This window comes from Gigantopelta aegis, chromosome 1, assembly GCF_016097555.1.
Source record: "Gigantopelta aegis isolate Gae_Host chromosome 1, Gae_host_genome, whole genome shotgun sequence".
Lineage (NCBI taxonomy): Eukaryota > Metazoa > Mollusca > Gastropoda > Neomphalida > Peltospiridae > Gigantopelta > Gigantopelta aegis.
In genome coordinates this window covers 2,353,753-2,377,176 of record NC_054699.1, presented here as the reverse complement: position 1 = coordinate 2,377,176, position 23,424 = coordinate 2,353,753, and the positions used below count along the sequence as shown (strand labels likewise).

The following is a 23,424-nucleotide window of genomic DNA, read 5'->3' as shown; positions in this document are numbered from 1 at the left end:
TTATATATAAAAACGTGACAAAGGATTTGAGAATGTTATGAAATAAACACCATCTCCCTTGTTAATAATGTTTTTGTAACATATCCCATGATACCCAACCCTTCCCAAGAGGTGCAAGAGCAGAATATAAATATGTGAGCAAAAACATATTCTGGTTAAAACTGTACACTCATAGATCATTAATGTTTTAGTTAGATCTGCCAATTTATAATATCCATAAGAAGATTTATTTTTATTATTTTAATATTTGACGTCAGTCTTATTGTATACATTAAGTAAATGGTTTCATACACAATTTTTATTAATCAATAAATATCACAAAATAATACTAAAGAAATATGTACCAGTATTTAATATATAGAGATTATTATAATATTTATATGAGGTTGTGTGTCATACTGAGTTTACGAAACGAGTGTCAGGATTTTTGTATTGCCCGAGCGAGAGCGAGGGTAATACATGAATCCTGACACTCGTTTCATAAAATCAGTACAACTCATACACGAGTGTAATAATTTCTTTATTATCCATATTATTATTGTTTTCTTTATGAATAACAAGACCCAACTCAAAATGTTTCAGCCACAACTAGAAGGAGACGACGAAATGGTGTCATATTTCAAATGCACAGTCTGAACTAGTACTGGAGAAGCAACGTCATGTTAAGACGTCGCTTCCCACAATTATGTCATTACATGTGTGCTTTGTATGATTATTAGTAACTCGGTTATGTTGAACCATATGGATAATAAAGGACAATACCTTTGGCTCCGGTTTCGGTTTCTGGTTTCATTTGACAAAAGAGTAGTGTTTCAATTTCAGTTCTTAATAACATTTTAATGAAATTTGGTTTGGCAATAACAAAATTTTGCAAAGCTCAAAGCTTGTGGGTCTATTAAAAAAACTTTTTTTTAAATAGTCACCCGGGTTATTAAATATAAAAATACATTAGCCTACAAATATTATCACTAGCCCGAGATTCTTTCCTTCAAATTTTCAGGAATTTTTTTTTCCCATATATAAATTAAATTATTTGTCAGCATGGTTTTATTTTGCAACTAAAACAAAAAAGTAGTGAAAATAACCCCTAAAAAGTAAGAATCTCACTCGGAATACCTCAGCCGAAGCATGAGTACGAATCAAATGGCCAAGTTGTTTCAAATGGGTCAATATATGAAGTCCTTGGGAAATGTCACACAATACGATAAGAATGGCTGCCATCATGATAATTGTGTTCGTTTGTAACCTGGATTGACTTTAACAAATTATAAATTATCTTAAAGGGACATACCCTAGTTTTTAAACACTAAGGCATATTTTTTACTATTAGAGTCCGTTTTTGATAACTGAAATCATACTTTACTTATACTGTATTGTTTAGATTATTCATCTCCGTACATTCGATGTGTTTTGGGTGTTTTTAATATGACAAAATGCATTTCTCGTATTTTTAAAAACATTTGTGCGTCTGAGAAGTAACAGTCATGGAGTCGGGTTTTGGTCTGTTTTTAGAGGGTATTTCACCATTTCAAAGTCACAGACTCTTGTTTCAACCAGTTGTAACTTTATCCAACTGTGTTACAGGTTTGTAGACTAACTAAACTTAGTGTTAATTTTCACAGGTTGAAACTAGGGTGTGTCCCTTTAATTCTCATTTTGATAAAAAGAAAACATTTTTTGATCGTAGTGTTAACAGTGTATCAATTTTTGTCTTGGAAATTAACGAAAATAGTCGAAATTGAAAACCCCCACTGGAACTGACTTGGCTGAAGTAAAAATAAAGGGTTCAAACTAACAAATAAACTTTGCAGAAGACATATGTACATAAGAAAACATGATGTGCATGCGGTGCGGTAAAACAGAAAATGTTATGTTCACAGACAAATGGGGTCTTCCTAACGCTAACTCTGCCTCATTTCCGCCAAGTTAATAGGCAATGAGTCTGCATTGCAAATGACACCACACAACATTCGAAACGTGTACCGAATTCACAGATAAACATCACAAAACGTAAAAATATTAGACATTCAACAGGTTAATTGCCAGAAGTTGATTTTGGTATCGACTCCCCTAAGAATTTGTTTTCCCCATTTTGACTGACCTGGGATCAAAAAGACAAATTTGGAAAACCGAAATTACGATTTGTTCTATCTCCACGGTTACTGTTTAGTTTTTTTCTTCTGTAACCGAAACCGAACTGAATCTACAGTTAACCACACATCACTAATTTCATGTACATTTATACTTGAGCAATTAGCAATCACTTGAAATAAATTAAAACAACACTATTTCATTATATTTATAAAGACTGTAAAAGAAAAAGCCTATAGCCATGTAACTGTCTCACCCAACCAGAAAATGTTAAGTTATGGTTATTTGGAATGTAATATAGGGTTAGTCTGAAACTTGGTCAAGAGAGAAAAATCCTGATGCCGCCATGCATGGCTACTCCTACAGAAAAATCCTGATGCCGCCATGCATGGCTACTCCTACAGAAAAATCCTGATGCCGCCATGCATGGCTACTCCTACAGACAAAGCAGAAAGCAATCTTTTATATGCTCTTGTTCAGGAAGGAAATGTTTTATTTAACGCACTCAACACATTTCATTTACGGTTATATGGTGTTGGACCACACAGATATTGAGAGAGGAAATCCGCTGTCGCCACTTCATGGGCTTTTCGATTAGCAGCAAGGGATCTTTTATATGCATCATCCCACAGAGAGGATAATACATACCATGGCCATACCATACCAGTTGTGGAGCACTGGCTGGAACGAGAAATAGCCCAATGGGGCCACCGACAGGGATCGACAAGGGGGCAGTGGGGTGAGGAATGACACACAGCAACACACATACCTGAGCAACTACTTGTATTTGGTATTAAACATACGGTAAATCTTGACATTTAGGAGGGAGTAGGGAAAAGAGAGAGAAATTGCAAACATTTGGTAATTCTGACACATAGTCTTAGAGATAAAACCTGCTACATTTTTCCATTAGTAGCAAGGGATCTTTTATATGCACCATCCCACAGACAGGGTAGCACATACCACAACCTTTGAGATACCAGTCGTGGTGCACTGGCTGGAACGAGAAATAACCCAATGGGCCCACCAACAGGGATCGATCCCACACCCAACCGCACATCTGGTGGGCACTTTACCACACTTGTTCAGAGGCAGGACAGTACATACCATGGTCTTTAATGGTACTGTTATGAAAACTTAGAAAACCCTGTGCCCACCAAGGCTTATGAATCCCCAAACACACAGCATCTCGTGTAGATGCTCTACCACAGAGCTACATCCTGCCTATAAACTTGTGTGATGTTGTGTGTATTAAGCAAACTAATACTGGGCTTTTGGGGGTTTTGTGGGGCCACCCAAAATATGGATTATACATTTGAGTTTATATTTAATATGAGACAAAAACACAGGTTCACTTAATTACTGTTCCCCTGTGGGAGGCAATAGGCGGGTCACTGAACCAAACAATTTACGGTCAGTGGCTTCAACTTGGTGGTAATCCACCAACCCAGTAGCCCTGTGGCTAAACATAGTTTGGAAAGGTGGTCAAAATAATGTCGTTAACACTGTCATTACCCCATGACTGATTAACCTAAGGTTGACCCAAGGTTTTGACTACCATGAACATATATGGATAATGACTGTATCATCTTCATAGGTGGATCATGGCAGTATATAGTGACAGCACCATAGCCATTTTACAGTTAATATGTGGATCAGTATATAATGACAGCACCATAGCCATTTTACAGTTAATAAGTGAAGAATGGCAGCATAATGAAGACAGTACAGTTTTACCATTTTACAGTTAAAAGCTGAATCATTAGGGTATAATTAAGACGGCATTATGGCCAATTTACAGTCAATATGTAAATCATGGCAGTATAATTAAGACATCACCATGGCCAATTTACAGTCAATATGTAAATCATGGCAGTATAATGAAAACAGCACCATGGCCAATTTACAGTCAATACGTAAATCAAGGCAGTATAATGAAAACAGCACCATGGCCAATTTACAGTCAATGGGTGAATCATGGCAGTATAATGAAAACAGCACCATGGCTATTTTAGTCAATAGGTGAATCATGGCAGTATAATGAAAACAGCACCAATGGCTATTTTAGTCAATAGGTGAATCATGGCAGTATAACGAAAACAGCACCATGGCTATTTTAGTCAATAGGTGAATCATGGCAGTATAATGAAAATGGCACAATGACCATATTTATAATGTTATACTATACAGTCAATGGGTGGATCGTGTCAGTATAATGAAGACCAATATTCATACTGTTTAGTCAACAGGTGGACCATGTCAATATAATGAAAACTAGACCATGACCATATTTATACTGCAGAAACATGTGGATCATGAAAGTATAATGAAGGCTGTACCATGGCTGTTTATAATGCAGTCACAGATAGATTCTTACAGTATAATGAAAACCACCATGACCATATTTACACTGCAATGGATCATGTCAATATGATGAAAACTGTACCATAACCATATTAATACTACAGTCAACAGATGCATCATGTCAGTATAATGAACTGTACCATAACCATATTAATACTAGTCAACAGCTCACCCTGGATAAAAAATACCTGTAGCCAAAATATTAGCCAAATGGAATTTTTATTAGCCATATTGAAAATGCTTTAGCCAAAATTGTTTTACTGTATAGAGTATTTATATATGAATATAAAAATGCATCTTTTTCAGCTAATTGTATACAAACTGGAATAAATCTAACAACAAAACTGTATTACCTGATCAAAATCAAAGACAGCAATGGGGGTAGGGGCAGTTAATATATTATTGATTTTTCAGCGGTGTGAGGATGGGGTGATGCATTATGTTCAGAGTTGGAAGCCAGTACCCCCGTACACCTGCCCCCACTTCTAAGGCCTGTGACATTAAATTAACAAACATACAGAAATATGGGGGGGGGGGGGGGGTTAATGTTTATGGAGGGTGTTTTTTCTTTCTTCTTTTTTTTCCCCAAATAAAAAAACTTGAGTGAGTTTTTTTAAATATAGAGCTCATTATTTCTTGAAATAGCTATCTTTATGTTTGAATTGCTTCTTTTTTTTTTTCTTCTTCTTTTTTTTTTAAATGACCCGTCAATTCCCCACCCCCAACAATTTCATAATTTGCGCCATGTTGTTGCTGTTGATGTCAGCGTCGTGTTAAATGCTTGTGATTTCTGTTTGTAAAATACCTAGGCTAAGAATGCAGACTTCACAGTATATTCCATTTATTAAAAAAAATAATAATAATACAAATTTTTTTAAATAATTTACGGTCTTTTTAAAATCCAGCTAACTTATTAAATTTCACCTGACAGTCTTACAAATCTATATCTAACAAATATGATTATTGTAAACTAATTTTAATCAGTTTACGTATAACTGCAATTTGTATAAATACCGCATGTTCATTTCCTGCGATCACGATCTGCCTGCGTGCTCTCGACCATGGGTACAAAATTAACAAAGACAAAGAAATAAACAAAACTGCAGTTAGGTATTCATTGATGTGAACAACTATTGTTTTTCTACAACTTAACATCAAGATTTACTCCTGTGTAATCGTATTGTTTAATGTCCACAACAATGTCTCTTGACACGTGGGTGTCAGGCGACTCTGAAGCGTGACGTATTTGTGCCGAGAGCTGTCCTCAGTTCAGCCAACGAACGTTCTTCCTAATGTTCGCGAACTATTTGATTGGTGTCCGTCTTGTCCATTTGGTTTAACGTGAAGCGCACAAACCAGTCTAGCGAACGTTTTCTTTTCGCTCGGTCTGGCTGAACTCAGCCCTTTGGATAGCCTACATGTCTTTTGGCCCTGAATTGGCATGTGTATTCAAATTGACACGCATTGTCAGTCTGTTTTTATTACTTTGTTTCAAAGACTTTACAAAGTTAAAATAACAAGTTACAGACTTTGATTTTATACATGTTGAATGCATGCCGTTAAAATTAATAACCGTGATTATTAAAATAAGCAAACTTCATTAGGCCCACGCTGTATTCTGGATGACTTCATTTCTCATTACTGGTCGCGAGATCGCTATTACGCTAATTGAATATTTGGTATTATTATGTTTGAGTGTCGGATAGATTATGTAACAGTTTGTTCACATTAGAAAACAGAAAATGGCTTAGCCAAAATTTTAGCCAATGGCTAATTTGGCTACCGACAGCGCGAGCCCTGCATGTCAGTATAATGAACTGTACTATAACCATATTAATACTAGTCAACAGATGAATCATGTCAGTATAATGAATTGTACCATAACAAAATTAATACTAGTCAACAGATGGATCATGTCAGTACAATGAATTGTACCATAACCACATTAATACTAGTCAACAGGCGGATCATGTCAGTACAATGAATTGTACCATAACCATATTAATACTAGTCAACAGGCGGATCATGTCAGTACAATGAATTGTACCATAACCATATTAATACTACAGTCAACAGATGGATCATGTCAGTACAATGAATTGTACCATAACCATATTAATACAACTGTCAACAGATGGATCATGTCAGTACAATGAATTGTACCATAACCATATTAATACTACAGTCAACAGATGGATCATGTCAGTATAATGAACTGTACCATAACCATATTAATACTAGTCAACAGATGGATCATGTCAGCATAATGAACTGTACCATAACCATATTAATACTAGTCAACAGATGGATCATGTCAGCATAATGAACTGTACCATAACCATATTAATACTAGTCAACAGATGGATCATGTCAGCATAATGAACTGTACCATAACCATATTAATACAACAGTCAACAGGTGGATCATATCAGTACAATGAACTGTACCATAACCATATTAATACTACAGTCAACAGATGGATCATGTCAGTATAATGAACTGTACCATAACCATATTAATACTAGTCAACAGGTGGATCATGTCAGTATAATGAACTGTACCATAACCATATTAAAATGCTGTTCCAGATGTATGATGTATTGAGCTATATCAATCAAGATATTATTTAATATGATTAGAAAATTAAAAGAAAAAAATGTAAAAAATTTATATACCGGTATATTTTCCATATTGCCCTGAAAAACAGAACCAGCTGAATTCGTTTCGGGAATTTCCGTAAGATTTGATCCGTGACGTCACGAAGGGAACTCCTTTCGATAGTCAGCGCCATTGTTCATTGCTTCTTTTGTGTTTATTATGGTTAAACGGCGTGTTGTTGGCGGCTGTAGCAATACAAACACCGATAAATTTAGTCTTCACGCATTTCCTAGTGATGTTGCTGTGAGAAAGCTGTGTGTGAATTTGATTAAAACAACGTGGAAATACTGGACAGGAAGAAAATGCCGGAGACCGTTGCGACAGTAGACACTTTAGTTTCGATTCGTCTGAACTGGCTTGTCGGCTTAAGCAAGATATGGGAATACCATGTGTTATGGCTTTTAAAAAAAGATGCCGTACCAACAATTTTTCTGCGACACAAAACAAATGACAACAAGCCGACGCCATCCACACCGAAACGACCTTGGGGTGCATATCGTCAATGTCCCAAATTGCATTATGCTTTCAACTCCGGTCAGTTTGTTTTCTTATGCACGGTCCGTGCAATCATCGAGATCCGATTTGTTGTCGTTTGCATCTCGTTCGTTTGTGAGATTTTTCTTTACATTTCGAGAACATTAAAACAATAAAGTACAGACAAGTAAGTATCTATTGCCGAGTCCGTCCCATCTTACAAAAATTTAGGGTTTTATTGTAAAAAAGAAAAAGAAAAAAAAAAAGAGCTAATTTTGTACGCATCTTAGAAAACAATCGGCTCAGAAATAAATTACTTGTAAATTCCATAGTATGAAAAAAGGCGTTCCTTGTAAAACAGACTATAAATACATTAAATTAATTTTACTATACCTTCCCACAGAGAAAACCTTTTTTCATACTATGGAATGTGCTATAAGTTATTTATTTCTGAGCAGACTGTTTTCACAACTGCACACAAAAAAATAGTATTGTTTTGTTATTTCCAAAACACTTTTACTGGGTTTTTTACGTCAAACTAAACTGAAAATATTCACACAAAAAAAATCATCTTCATAGATGAATGGGACGGACTAAAAGTCGTTTTTGTTTATTTCTTAAAATTAAAATAAGTTATTTATTTCTGAGCAGACTGTTTTCACAACTGCACACAAAAAATAGTATTGTTTTGTTATTTCCAAAACACTTTTACTTTTTTTTTTACGTCAAACTAAACTGAAACTATTCACACAAAAAAACATCTTCATAGAGGGATGGGACGGACTAAAAGTCGTTTTTGTTTATTTCTTAAAATTAACGATATCGGGTCCACTTGACTCGTAGAATTCAAGAGTTATTTATCGTCTTTTCTACTACATCACAAGTATTAGAACATACAGTATAGCAAAATAATTCGCACGAAAAGCTAAAGAACAAAACAAGAATAAAAGTTGTAAATTAGTGGTAAGCTGTCTCCACGACCATTTTCATCGTCATCTGTCAGGATGGTGGGTTCATCGGAAGATGTCCCAGGTTCAAACTGATAAGGCATATTTATTATTTGTTGTGTTGCACAAATATTAGTCCAGTCGTCATTACTACACTATTCATCATCGAAAGAAGAATCGCATGATCAATGAGCTTGGCAGTCGCTGTCGGTCCCACTTTCGCTTGCGCTGGAAGTCATCTCGTAGTAGGTTTCTGTGAAGCGCGTTCCCTTCGTGACATCACGGCTATTTACAGGCAAATGTTTTTACCGAGAATTTTACTCGGTTGTTTCCGGCAGTGTTCTACGGGAGTGATGTTTTAATACTTTTATGGGGCATTTTCGTAATTATTGATTTACATATCGGTGTAAAATATTATTGTAATGAATTAAGAAAGCATTTAATTGTGGAATTTGAAATTTTAGTGTATGGTCTGGCACAGCACTTTAATACTAGTCAACAGGTGGATCATGTCAGTATAATGAATTGTACCATAACAAGGGGTGTAACGAATACATATTGTGGTGAATACTATATCCTCGCAGTATGGGTTTTGACGCAGATAAGCAACGATCTCGTGTAGTGTAAAAATAATGATGTTTTTCTTGTTATTATTTACAGAGACATAATGTAATGTATATATATTATCAAAATATAAACATTAAATTCAATATATAGTGAGATTTTTAGTTTTAGTTTTAGCTTACATGTGCATACTGTAATATTCTAACCTTTTTAATGCGGTATGTATTTTAACACTGAACATCCAGATAACTTGTGAATTACCAATATTCAAGAAAAACAACTCCAACAACTGGAAACGATGTGTGGTGGTCCATAAATTCCATATTAATAATACACGTAAAAAATAACACAATTAAAATACATTTTAACCAGACTGTCACATGTAAACCATATAGCCCAGTGCAAATATAGTCCCTATTTGTACATTGACAGGGTGGGAATAACAGCCATTTGAGACTTTGTTTGTTTATTATTAGTATTATTCAAACCAATGTCCACTTTACATTTCATGTGAAACAGATATTATTTTAAGATGTAATATGCACTTGAATGTCGGTTAATCCTGACCCAATATAATCGTATGCAGTGCATGTATAGTAAGGACAGGGGACGCATTCGGACATCCATAGAAATAGATTGAGGTAGGGGTGGTCTAATTGTCTTGTGTTGATTTCATTAGTAGCAGACGATAATATTTCATGCAGCAGATGAGTAAAATTCATTGTGAAAATTTGGAGACACAGATATGTTTATGGATGTTAAAAAAGTGCCGTACGGAAGATAGTACTTTTAATTACATGGTATTTTTAATTGTTTATATATATGGCAAACTGGCAAATTGTAAACACTGCTTTATTCTTATCAATAAAAAATACTTCCTTCAACAAAAACGTCTGCATATGACGTCATAGTTTTTCTTTGATGATGCACAATTGATATTTAAAGATAGCGCGCCAAAATATATACCGCGTCATAATACATACTGAGACAATACATATAATGAATATGAGGTGACGAATACGAATATGTATTCACGTTTATGAATAGAAAAGTGAAAAGTTTTTTAGAAAGGAAGAACAATATTTTTTAAAAGGTAAAAACTGATGAATAACCCCTATGGGTGTTGTTTTGACAGAAGTGAAATCAAGCTACATGTAGGATACCAGTCAATGGGTTGAATAAAAAAGGATTGGTCTATGCGCTTAATTCAATACAAAACCGACTTAGTCATTATCAAAACCATCGAATCGATATTTTTGGTTAGTGTGAATTAGAGACATAAATTGTACAAATAGCATTACATATATGTATTTGTTTATTCAGTTCAGCTACTGCAGAGTTCGACAAATCCACTAGCCCGACGCCCATGGCTAGTGGTTTTTAAGTTCGGGCTAGTGAGAAACGCAAAACCACTAGCCTGTTTGTCATCGAATAGTATCAACAACACCATCAGTATATAATAATAATCCACTTGAACTAGGTCTGCAAACTGCAGTAACATGCTATCTCTACATCATCACAGTTACAGCATGCATTGTTTACTTTTCCCTTTCAAGTTTCTGGCACAGGAAATAAGTCTAATGACATGCATGTTTTGATTGGTTGGACACGTCACGTGGTAGTTAATCTCGCACATATGTTTTAGGCTAAGAACTTGGAAATCACCAATCGCGACGACAGGTTAATCTCAATCAAGTAAACCCCAGTCATGCTTTGAATTTCAGTGATTGTTTTATTTACCTATTGTTTTCTAATTTAACACTTCGCTTACATATGGTTATCGGCAACCAGAAAAACAATTTTATTTAATGGTAACTGCACATGCAACGACTTGGCTTGGCCTATTACGTGTAACGGTTTGGATAATGTGTCGCAGCTGCCGATAGGCTACAAGATAATACCTTTTTTTGTTCATCAATTACAGGGCTCACGCTGTCGGTAGCCAAATTAGCCATTGGCTAATTTTTACAAAAAATGGTTAATAAAATTTGCAAGTGGCTAAAATTTTGGCTAAGCCATTTTCTGTCTTCTGATGTGAACAAACGGTTACATAATCTATCCGACACCTCAAACATGATAATACTACCAACTATTCAATTAGCGTAATAGCCATCTCGCGACCGGTAACGAGAAACGGTGTTATGCAGAATACAGCGTAGGCCTTATGTTTGCTTATTTTAATAATCACGGTTATTAATTTTAACGGCATGCATTCAACATGTATGACAGCAATGTCTGGAAGATCTGTAACTTGTTATTTTTACTTTGTAAAATCTTTGAACCAAAGTAATAAAAACAGACAGACAATGCGTGTCCATTTGAATACACATGCCAGTTCAGGGCCGAAAGACCTGTAGGCCGTCTCAAGAGCCGAGTTCAGCAAGACCGAACGAAAACAAAAAGTTCGCTAGACTGGTTTGTGCACTTCACGTTAAACCAAATGGACACAACGAACACCAATCAAATAGTTCGCAAACGTTAGGAAGAACGTTCGTTGGCTGAACTGAGGACAGCTCTCGGTGCGAATATACGTCACGCTTTCCGACTCAGCCAAAACCCGCGTGTCAAGAGACATCGTTGCGGACATTAAACAATACGATTAGGCAAAAGTAAATCTTGATGTAATGTGTAGAAAAACTAGTTGTTTGCATCAATGAATACCTAACTGCAGTTTTTGTTTATTCCTTTGTCTTTGTTAATTTCGTACCCATGGTCAAGAGCACGCATGCAGATCGCGATTGCCGGAAATGAAAATGAAGTATTTAAATTGTACAAATTGCAGTTAAATGTACACTGAATAAAATTAGTTTACACAAATCATATTTGTTAGATAATTTTATATATAAATTTGTAAGACTGTGAGGTGACATTTAATAAGTTAGCTGGATTTTAAAAAGACTGTAAATTTTAATTTTATTAAAGGTTGGGTTTTTGGGGGTGTTTTTTTAATAAATGGAGTAGGCTATACTGTGAAGTCAGCATTCTTAGCCGAGGTATTTTGTAAGCATAAATCACAACAAGCATTTAACACGATGCTGAAATCAACAGCAACAACATGGCACAAATTATGAAATTGTTTGGAGTGGGGAATTGATGGGTCACTTAAAAAAAAAAAAGCAATTCAAACTAATATAAAGATTGCTATTTAAAGAAATAATGAGCTCAATAATAAAAAATTTAAAAAAGCAATTCAAACTAATATAAAGATTGCTATTTAAAGAAATAATGAGCTCTATAATAAAAATAATAAAAAAACTCAAAAAAATTTATTTGGGAAAAAAGGAAGAAAGAAAAAACAACACCATCCATAAACATCCACCCACCCCTATATTTCTGTATGTTTGTTAATTTAATGTCACAGGCCTTAGCAGTAGGTGTATGGGTACTGGCTTCAAACTCTGAAGATATTGCATAACCCCATCCCAACCCCACCCCCGCTGAAAAATCGAAGTAATATATTAACTGCCCCTACCCCCATTGAGGTTTTGTTATTCCTATTTATTCCAGTGTGTACACAATTAGCTGAAAAAGATACATTTTTATATTCATATATAAATACTCTATACAGTACTGCGTAAAACAAATTTGGCTAAAGCATTTTCAATATGGCTAGTAAAAATTCCATTTGGCTAATATTTTGGCTACAGGTATTTTTGATCCAGGGTGAACCCTGAATTAACAACGGATTAGATGTCGCCGTTATATTCTTTTGATACTGATCTGACACGGGATGATGCCCTGTATTTGAGCTATTGGCATCAGCGTTCCTGGCGACCTAAATAGTAGGCCCTAAATGTTACTGTATAACCCACTACCAAATACACTGAACCATCTATTACCGTGTGTCACACTGTCGTACCCTCATTTAAATTTAATTATTTTGATAGTGGGTTTAGATAGCAATCATGAGCTCAATTATTTTCCCCGGGGGAGAGGGCAAAAGTGAAAACGGGACAATGACGATGGCTCACACTTGACAAAAGACCAAACGTACAACACGACAAAACTGAAAGTTACAACATAATTTAAGTGTTTGTTTTATTTTACTGTTATAGTCGTAAATGTGTAATCTTACAAAAATTAGATAAAAATCCAGTTATAATTGATCAAGAATTTGGGCTAGTGCTTTATCTTGGTGGGCTAGTGGTTTTCACAAACCCACTAGCCCTGTGGCTAGTGACTTTTCAAAATATTTCTCATACTCTGGCTAGTGACGAATATGAATGCAACTACAATATACATAATTATTATATACTGCAGTTAATAGATGATTGTATCAGTATACAGACAGCATTATGGCCATATGCAATTACAACTGTTTTAAACATGTTTTGAGATTTGTTTAAAAAAAAAAAAAAAAAAACCCAGATGTTTGGATACCACATTTTCCAGCTGCTGTACAGAGTAATTTTACTCAACAGATGTTCAGTGCTTACACACTGATTTCTATCAGTGGGAAATACAGTAGTCTGAATCAATATCTTTAATCATCTGATCATTTTGAAGTAATACAACATGGATAGTAGGATCATTATGCAGACTAACCCAAAAATATTCCTAGAAAATGTTTTATGGTGTTTTTTGGTAATATTGTGTCCAGAGAACAGCATATCAAAAGTAGGCCAAAATATGAGAACCGCAAAGGGTCTAAATATGACGTCAAACAAAATGGCCGCCAGTTGACCAAAAATCCTCATATCTTCACATATCTTTTGAAACAAGCAGTACTAGACCACTTTAAAAGTGAAAATTATTCATAAAGCTTATTACCTTAAAAGTCCTGCAGTTGACAGAAGTGTCTCTAAGTTATGTCATGACATCATGACATGACGACATGACCTAATTTCTTGTAATCTGATGGTAAATTCCAATTTATGAAACTGAGATTCACATGAAATTAAATTGAAATAGTTTTTGTCCTGTATATCTGTGTGAGATGACATCATCAAATCACTGATGATGCCAAGATGCTGATGCCACAACCACACTCTTATAACACACAGTCCCGTACACATATAAAACCAATTTCCACATTTCTTAATTAGCTGGTACCCATGATGTCATTCCAGGTGGGGAACCATTACTTACTACTTCACAAACTAGTAAAAATATTATCAGTCCTCATTTTCATCTAAAATGGGTACATGTTTCATATTTTCACAATTGCCATCCTGGCAAGGTCCACAAGCCCCAGTGCACTCATACAACTACATCTAAGCGTGTTGCATCCAGCCGAGCAGTTGCAGTGAATCATTTTAGAAAGATGTCAGGAGCAGGGTTATTGTCCATCGTTATTGGTGTGAAATTGTCCTCTTGAATATCCCAGCCCCATTTTGCAAGGTCCAAGTTGTCACTGTGGCCCATCCATTGCATGACTTGAAGGTAGCTTCATCATGCGTGATATTTTGTAGCTGAGGTTGTGGGGGGCAGTCACTCTGGTGTTACAAATGTCTTTGCTGTCGCCACCTTTTTGCAGAGGTAACTGTATCACAATGATACTAGAGATTCAGACTTTGTCCCGTTAAACAAAGACACCATTGTCTTACACCCAGCACTTTCTACAGTAACTTGATATGTGTTTGGAGCACAAACAATCTTTGAACAGGTACGCAAGACAGAATCACACTTGATGACTTTTTGAAACACGGATTTTTTTCCCCAACACCAAAGATTCTAGATGTAGTGTCACACCCAGTGAATGCATGGACAAACAACAAATCTGTGCAGACATCATCCGCGAGTAACTTCTTCAAAACTTTGATATTGTACACATTTGGTTTCCCTTTGTCCAAACGAAAGTAGAGTTCCTTACTGTCTATTTTCCCATGGTAGGGAAGCAATATGAGATCTGTATCTTCTCCAATAAGGGTGGTTGATATGATGGTTGACATAGCGATAGCTGCTTTCACTATATCCAAGTCTGCGTCCCCCTCTGTCTGTACAACATGGCAGTCCTTTTGCCTCAGGCACACTGTAATCATGTCCATTGGTGACTTTTTATTGTTTTCATTTGAAAGGAAATCATCCTTCTTCCCCACAAATTTAGTTGTCTCTGTAATATTGACAGTATTTTTCACAGCTGTTGTCTTTCTTCGCTGGTGGGTCTTGTCCTTTGTGCTAGGTCCTCCATATCCGTCAAAGACCAGAGTTGTTTTTCCATACAGTTCTGTTGTAAAAGATGCGTAAGCATCAGCAATTGAACTGTACGTTAATTTCAGCCGATGTAGGAGGGAACCCCCATCTAAGACGTAGTGCTCAGACTTGGGAATAGACTGAAGGACAACATCATCCACAGAAGTAGCATGGTTCCGTATAGCCTCAAGAAGTGCGGATTTGTCTGGCTTTCGTAGCTGATGTTTGGCTTCGAACAAGGAGGGTAGATACAGGGAAAGTTCATACTTCATCACCTCGTCTAAGCTCAACTCTCCAGACTATGACACTACCAGGAACCTTTGAAACAACAGTGCTGGATCAATGGTTCTGTCTTCAGCAACCGTGACAGCCCTTACTCACGCCAATGTCTTCACTTTAGTGTTGCGTTTGTGTGGATACAAAAATATCAACTGACTTTCCATTTTGCTAACAGTGTCACTGCCAACAGTGAAAAGGTCATGCATGTTTACGTCGTCATCAGCGTTTATACCTGTTATAATGTTCCGCAATGTCATTTCATCTGAGAATGGGGTATAGAGTCCAATCATTGTGGCAAGTTTGGTCAGATCCTCTTTATCCCCGACTATTCTTGCAGAAGTTGCTTCTTTGTGCTGTTCGCTAGTTGTGTACTGCATGTCACAAAATTCCTGCATGGCATAGTTGTACGTACATGATACGGGAGAAGACATTGTCCAGATGACCATTTGGTGTTCTCACATCCCACTACCCCTTGTTAACCCCTGTATTTTTGAGTGACCTCATAAGAGTCTGTTCAATGACCAAGTCACATCCAAGACCAGCCCAGAATTTGTTGCTTCACTGGACGATATTTCTGAAACACTTCTGGGTTTTCAATCTCCAAAGACGTCATCTTTTGGAGATACAGATAGGCAGACTTGAGGCAATTTGGGGGACCCGCGGCGGCAAATATACACTAACAATCTGAGACAGAATGGAGGTGCATTTGTCATGATCCCATACGATCAGCCTCAATAAGCTCCCGCACAACTCCCAACATTCGCAGATAGTTCAACCAAAGTTTGCTTGTTTTGGAATTGTCAGACCTTTTTTGAGGTTACTACACAAACAAACTTTTCCATACAATCACTCTGTCGACATCTATTTCACCTTTCTCTGTTTGACAGTTCCTGTATGAGGCTCTCAAATCCTGGTTCACTTTCAATGATTTTGGATACGATTTGGTTGGTGAAACACTGGTCAACTAGGAGATGTCCACGAAGCGCACACTGCACAGCCTTTCCAGTCATCATGTGTACGACTGCATTTTCTCCATAGATTGCCTCCTGTATGTCTTTGAGTCCACTGATGGGAAAAGATGCTAATGCACTCACCTGCTTACTGTTTTACTGGCATGACTGGAGTTTCCTACATACAATTTAATAACAATCTTTAATTTGCCACAAAACTTGAAATAATGAAAAGCTCCGTCGTGACATCACTGATGACGTCATGACATCACTTGGGTACATTGGGCAATATTATAAAATGATGAATTCATTGATATACTGGTTTGAAGAGTTTATTTCCACACATAAATGGGTAAAAACAGCTACACTGCTAGAATATTGATAGGATATGAGCAGATTATAAGGCACTTTTTAACAGAGGCGGCCATCTTGTTTTGACGTCAAATTTAGACCCTTTGTGATAGTCCTATTTCAGCCTACTTTCGGTATGTTGTTCTCTGGACCAAATACTACAAGAAAACACCATAAAACCTTTTCTAGGAATTTTTGGGGGGTTTGCCCATTTATTTCATATTTTGACCCTACTAGGAATACATTCATGAACAATCTGGGTAATGCACAAAAAGCCAACATTTTTAACAAAGCACAGCAGTATTTATGTTACAATGAAACCTTTCAAGACCGGACCCTCTGTAAACTGGAATTCCCTCAAAACTGCATGTTCCACAGAGTCCCTTTTTAAAAACCAGGACAAACTTAACCTCTCTAAACCGGATCCCTCTTAAAGACGGACATTTGTCTTGGTCCCAAGGGTGTCCGGTTTAGAGGGGTTTCACTGTACTTCATAGTAGAGGGATTTACCTAGGTCTTCTGTGGGTCTGAACATGGTCCCCTTCCCAAAAGAAAGTTGCACAGAAAATTCCTAATTTCTATGCTAACAATTCCCAATATTCTGTTCTAATAAATTAATTTAACAGTGCTGTACTGCTCTATATGAATGACCTGAAAAATATCCCATGTATGCTTTACTTATTCTAATTTTCCCAATCCCATGAGACATAGGACCATGGCAACAAATTCCACATAAATCCTTGCAAGAACAGTTTCAGAATTATCCAACTGTTCCCACCCTTCGAAGGTTTTAATTAGAGCTGGGCGGTATACCGTATATACCGTCCGGTATCGGTATCATGTCAATTCCGATTTACTGTACGATTCTTAACAGTAAGTAGAGCTGGGTGGTATACCGTATATACCGTCCGGTATTGGTATCATGTCAATTCCGATTTACTGTACGATTCTTAACATTAAGTAGAGCTGGGTGGTATACCGTATATACCGTCCGGTATTGGTATCATGTCAATACTGATTTACTGTACGATTCTTAACAGTAAGTAGAGCTGGGTGGTATACCGTATATACCGTCCGGTATCGGTATCATGTCAATACTGATTTACTGTACGATTCTTAACATTAAGTAGAGCTGGGTGGTATACCGTATATACCGTCCGGTATCGGTATCATGTCAATACTGATTTACTGTACAATTCTTAACATTAAGTAGAGCTGAGCGGTATACCGTATATACCGTCCGGTATCGGTATCATGTCAATTCCGATTTACTGTACGATTCTTAACATTAAGTTGAGCTGGGCGGTATACCGTATATACCATCCGGTATCGGTATCATGTCAATACCGATTTACTGTACGATTCTTAACAGTAAGTAGAGCTGGGCGGTATACCGTATATACCGTCCGGTATCGGTATCATGTTAATACCGATTTACTGTACGATTCTTAACAGTAAGTAGAGCTGGGTGGTATACCGTATATACCGTCCGGTATTGGTATCATGTCAATACAGATTTACTGTACGATTCTTAACATTAAGTTGAGCTGGGCGGTATACCGTATATACCGTCCGGTACTGGTATCATGTCAATACCGATTTACTGTACGATTCTTAACAGCGGTATCGGTATCATGTCAATTCCTATTTACTGTACGATTCTTAAAAGTAAGTAGAGCTGGGTGGTATACCGTATATACCGTCCGGTATCGGTATCATGTCAATTCCGATTTACTGTACGATTCTTAAAAGTAAGTAGAGCTGGGCGGTATACCGTATATACCGTCCGGTATCGGTATCATGTCAATTCCGATTTACTGTACGATTCTTAACAGTAAGTAGAGCTGGGCGGTATACCGTATATACCGTCCGGTATCGGTATCATGTCAATTCCGATTTACTGTACGATTCTTAACAGTAAGTAGAGCTGGGCGGTATACCGTATATACCGTTCGGTATCGGTATCATGTCAATTCCGATTTACTGTACGATTCTTAACAGTAAGTAGAGCTGGGCGGTATACCGTATATACCGTCCGGTATCGGTATCATGTCAATACTGATTTACTGTACGATTCTTAACAGTAAGTAGAGCTGGGCGGTATACCGTATATACCGTCCGGTATCGGTATCATGTCAATTCCGATTTACTGTACGATTCTTAACATTAATTAGAGCTGGGCGGTATACCGTATATACCGTTCGGTATCGGTATCATGTCAATTCCGATTTACTGTACGATTCTTAACAGTAAGTAGAGCTGGGTGGTATACCGTATATACCGTCCGGTATTGGTATCATGTCAATTCCGATTTACTGTACGATTCTTAACAGTAAGTAGAGCTGGGTGGTATACCGTATATACCGTCCGGTATTGGTATCATGTCAATTCCGATTTACTGTACGATTCTTAACATTAAGTAGAGCTGGGTGGTATACCGTATATACCGTCCGGTATTGGTATCATGTCAATTCCGATTTACTGTACGATTCTTAACAGTAAGTAGAGCTGGGCGGTATACCGTATATACCGTCCGGTATTGGTATCATGTCAATTCCGATTTACTGTACGATTCTTAACAGTAAGTAGAGCTGGGATTCTTAACATTAAGTAGAGCTGGGTGGTATACCGTATATACCGTCCGGTATCGGTATCATGTCAATACTGATTTACTGTACGATTCTTAACAGTAAGTAGAGCTGAGCGGTATGCCGTATATACCGTCCGGTATCGGTATCATGTCAATTCCGATTTACTGTACGATTCTTAACATTAAGTAGAGCTGGGTGGTATACCGTATATACCGTCCGGTATCGGTATCATGTCAATACCGATTTACTGTACGATTCTTAACAGTAAGTAGAGCTGGGTGGTATACCGTATATACCGTCCGGTATCGGTATCATGTCAATTCCGATTTACTGTACGATTCTTAACAGTAAGTAGAGCTGGGTGGTATACCCTATATACCGTCCGGTATTGGTATCATGTCAATTCCGATTTACTGTACGATTCTTAACAGTAAGTAGAGCTGGGTGGTATACCGTATATACCGTCCGGTATTGGTATCATGTCAATTCCGATTTACTGTACGATTCTTAACAGTAAGTAGAGCTGGGTGGTATACCGTATATACCGTCCGGTATCGGTATCATGTCAATACTGATTTACTGTACGATTCTTAACAGTAAGTAGAGCTGGGTGGTATACCGTATATACCGTCCGGTATTGGTATCATGTCAATACCGATTTACTGTATGATTCTTAACAGTAAGTAGAGCTGGGTGGTATACCATATATACCGTCCGGTATTGGTATCATGTCAATTCCGATTTACTGTACGATTTTTAACATTAAGTAGAGCTGGGCGGTATACCGTATATACCGTTCGGTATCGGTATAATGTCAATTCCGATTTACTGTACGATTCTTAACAGTAAGTAGAGCTGGGCGGTATACCGTATATACCGTCCGGTATCGGTATCATGTCAATTCCGATTTACCGTACCGAGCAAATTTCAAAATACTGAAATTTCGGTACTGAAGAAGAAAAAATCCGCTATATAGTAATGCAACTAACAATATATCTGACGAACACAAAATAGCTGAAAATAAGAGAGATGAGGGTCTTGTGTATGGAATTTAATTTGATTTATTTAGATGAAATTAGCTGTTGAGACTAACCTCGGCCATGTATTTAAGGCCGAGTATACCGAAAATATCTCTCGATATCAGTATTGTGTCAATTCCGAATACTGTACCGATACCGAGGTAAATCACCCCAAAAATAGCGATACTAAACCTGAACTTTCAATACCGTTCACATGTAAATAGTAATGTAAATACAAACCCATCTCACGCTTATTTATGTAAATACAAACCCATCTCACATGTCTTAGTTACGTAATTACACAGTAAATTTGAATACCACTAGAACTCTATTTTGAACCATTTTATGACATTACGTTTTTACTTGTGATCATGCGAAACTAAATATTACCAACAAACGCCATTTTCACTTGTAATGAGATTTTGTTGTTGATGGATAACCGGGTGTTTGACAAATGTGTGAGAAAGTCACTAGCCCTCAGAGAAGCTTTAGCTAGTGCACATTGTATTATAGTGATACAATTTGCTAATTTCCACTAGCCCAGACCAAAAATCCACTAGCCAGGACCAAGGACTGGTGGATTTGTCAAACCCTGGATAACCCACATAAAATTACTTCTCACTGTCAAGGGGGAAGTACTCAACAGTGGCTCTGTACTGATCAGTAAATGTACCAAGGGAGATAACTCAACAATCCAGTATACCTGCAATAGAAATGGACACTGGTAGATCCAAAGATCTGCGACTGCCCTACCTCCATCCATTTGAAGTACCTTTTTCAACGACTTTTGAGATTTTAGATATATAATAGTCAGAGAATAGCGTTTAAAAATGCAGTGTCCAATTTCAAAAGATTTCAGACCCATAACCACCTAGTAGGGACACTTATGATTTGGGTATGGGTATTTTTTTTTGTACCCTCAAATTATTTTCAGGCAGAAATCCTGCCTATGAAAGACTTACTTGTACTTGTGGCTCCTTGAGCAGTGGCTCCTTCGTCCCGCTGTCTGGTACCGCCCACTCCGCTCCCACCCCCGGTGTTGCCATTGTTATCCTCCCCAGACATGGTGTTGTTAGACGGTGCCTTCGATGTCCCCTCACGGTCCCGGTTATTCGAGGAATTACGACAGCTTGAAGGTTGGTTACCTGCCCCTTGTCGCCGAGTCCAGGCAGAGGAACGCCTGCCACTGTGAAGAGAGAAGATTGAGAAAAATCAGGATGATCATTAATTAATATTAGAATTAAATTTTCCTTACATACATTACAATATATAATGTAATCTCATTGGTTTAGCCATAGCAGGGAACATCTCTTTCTATTAGGACTGTGTCTTATTGAGCGTTTTTGTTTACAAGCAATAAAAATAACAAAATAGAATATGCTTTACTGTTATTATTAGCAAGTATGTTAAAATTTAATTATTATTTAATAATTACTTATTATTTAATTTAAGTATTGTCTGTTATTTCTTAACAGCTTCGCCGATTCAGTTTGTAAATGATTTTTTTGTTTTTCATACCTCGATAGGAATGCAAAAGAAATAACACTATTAACAGACAATACTTAAATGGTATCAGGAAATTTTTCACTCAATTTCTTGGTCGCTTATAATAAGAATTAAAAAACTGAGTTCCTAGTGAATTCTACAATTTTAGCAAAATAATAATTACATGCCGAATGTGTTGAACCAGTGAAATTGTTCAGCTTTTTAACACATTGTATCTTATGACCGCAGAGGTCTATCTTCCATATACGCAGGTAGGTAACTACGTACCACCTGAGATTACAAATATTTTTTAAAATTAAAATATATAATGTAAATGTGTGTATGTGTATGCGTTTTATTCCATTGCTAAAAAAAAGTCTGCGTACCACTTAAAAATCCCAAGCTAGGCCCCTGGACCTGTTCAAAGTAAAAATTAAATGGAACACTTCCAATTGATGAATAAATGTTTAACGATATCCCTAGCAAATTAAATTTATATGTAGGCTAGACTTAGGATTAAGCCTCATAACCTTCTTTTGTGACCTAGTTTGTGCCCATCACATACTTCAATGGCTCCAGGGAATATTTTGTTCAGTATCACATCGATTCGCTAAGCAAGTTACAAAGATCACTACAGAACTTTAAAACATTAAACAGTAGTTGCTAATCAATTTTCATTTGACAATTAAACATTAAGTTTTACCAGGGCTCAAAATTGTGGCCTGCAAAAAGCAGTTTGTTTATAAGACCTAGCTGTTGAAACAGAAACTGACCTGCTAAAACCACGAAAAAATTGCAGGTTACAGACAGATGTATACATGTACGATTATCACACCTGCTGTTTAGCTTGCCATTCTGTTAGTTTAATTCTATAGAGTATAATGCTCTAAAATACATCCCAAAGGTGCTACATTTCCAACACACTATCCGAAATCCTTCCTTGAACTACCCTGGATTTGCATATGGCAATCGGCAATGATGTGGACTTTTTAATTCTCCATGGCACTTTTCTGTCTTGGACCATATTCAGTGGGGGTTTTCAATGATGGTTTTTTTGCCGTGGACATTTTCTTAATTTGACCTCATGTTGTCTTATTTCCAGCAGGCCATATATATTTTTTAGCTGGACAGAATTCTTTTGGCCTGCTAATATTTGGTCATATTTTCTTTCATATTTCGAGCCCCGATTGGTTTCTATCTAAAGATTGTTTTCTTTAATCTAAAGACACCACTAGAGCACACTGATTTATTAATCATCGGCTATTGGATGTGAAACATTTAGTCTTACAGAGGAAACCCGCTACTTTTTTTTCCATTAGTAGCAAGGGATCTTTTACATGCACCATCCCAGACAAAATAGCACACACCACAATCTTTGGTATACCAGTCATGGTGCACTGGCTGGAACGAAAAATAGCCCAGTGGACTCACCGAAAGGGATCGATCCCAAACCAACCGCACATCAAGTGGATGCTTTACCACTGGGCTACTGTGCACTGTGTAAATAAATAAAACCGTA

At 36.9% G+C, this 23,424-nt stretch overlaps 1 protein-coding gene across 2 annotated transcripts in view; it reads right to left on the bottom strand.

Moving 5' to 3' along the window:
- LOC121369166 (E3 ubiquitin-protein ligase TRIP12-like) overlaps window positions 1-23,424 on the bottom strand; it is a 129,485-nt gene that overhangs the window by 98,057 nt on the left and 8,004 nt on the right. For both annotated transcript variants that reach the window (XM_041494070.1, XM_041494078.1), the window contains exon 4: window positions 21,383-21,606. In XM_041494070.1, the coding sequence (XP_041350004.1) occupies window positions 21,383-21,606 (224 nt within the window). The remainder of the gene's footprint in view (window positions 1-21,382; window positions 21,607-23,424) is intronic.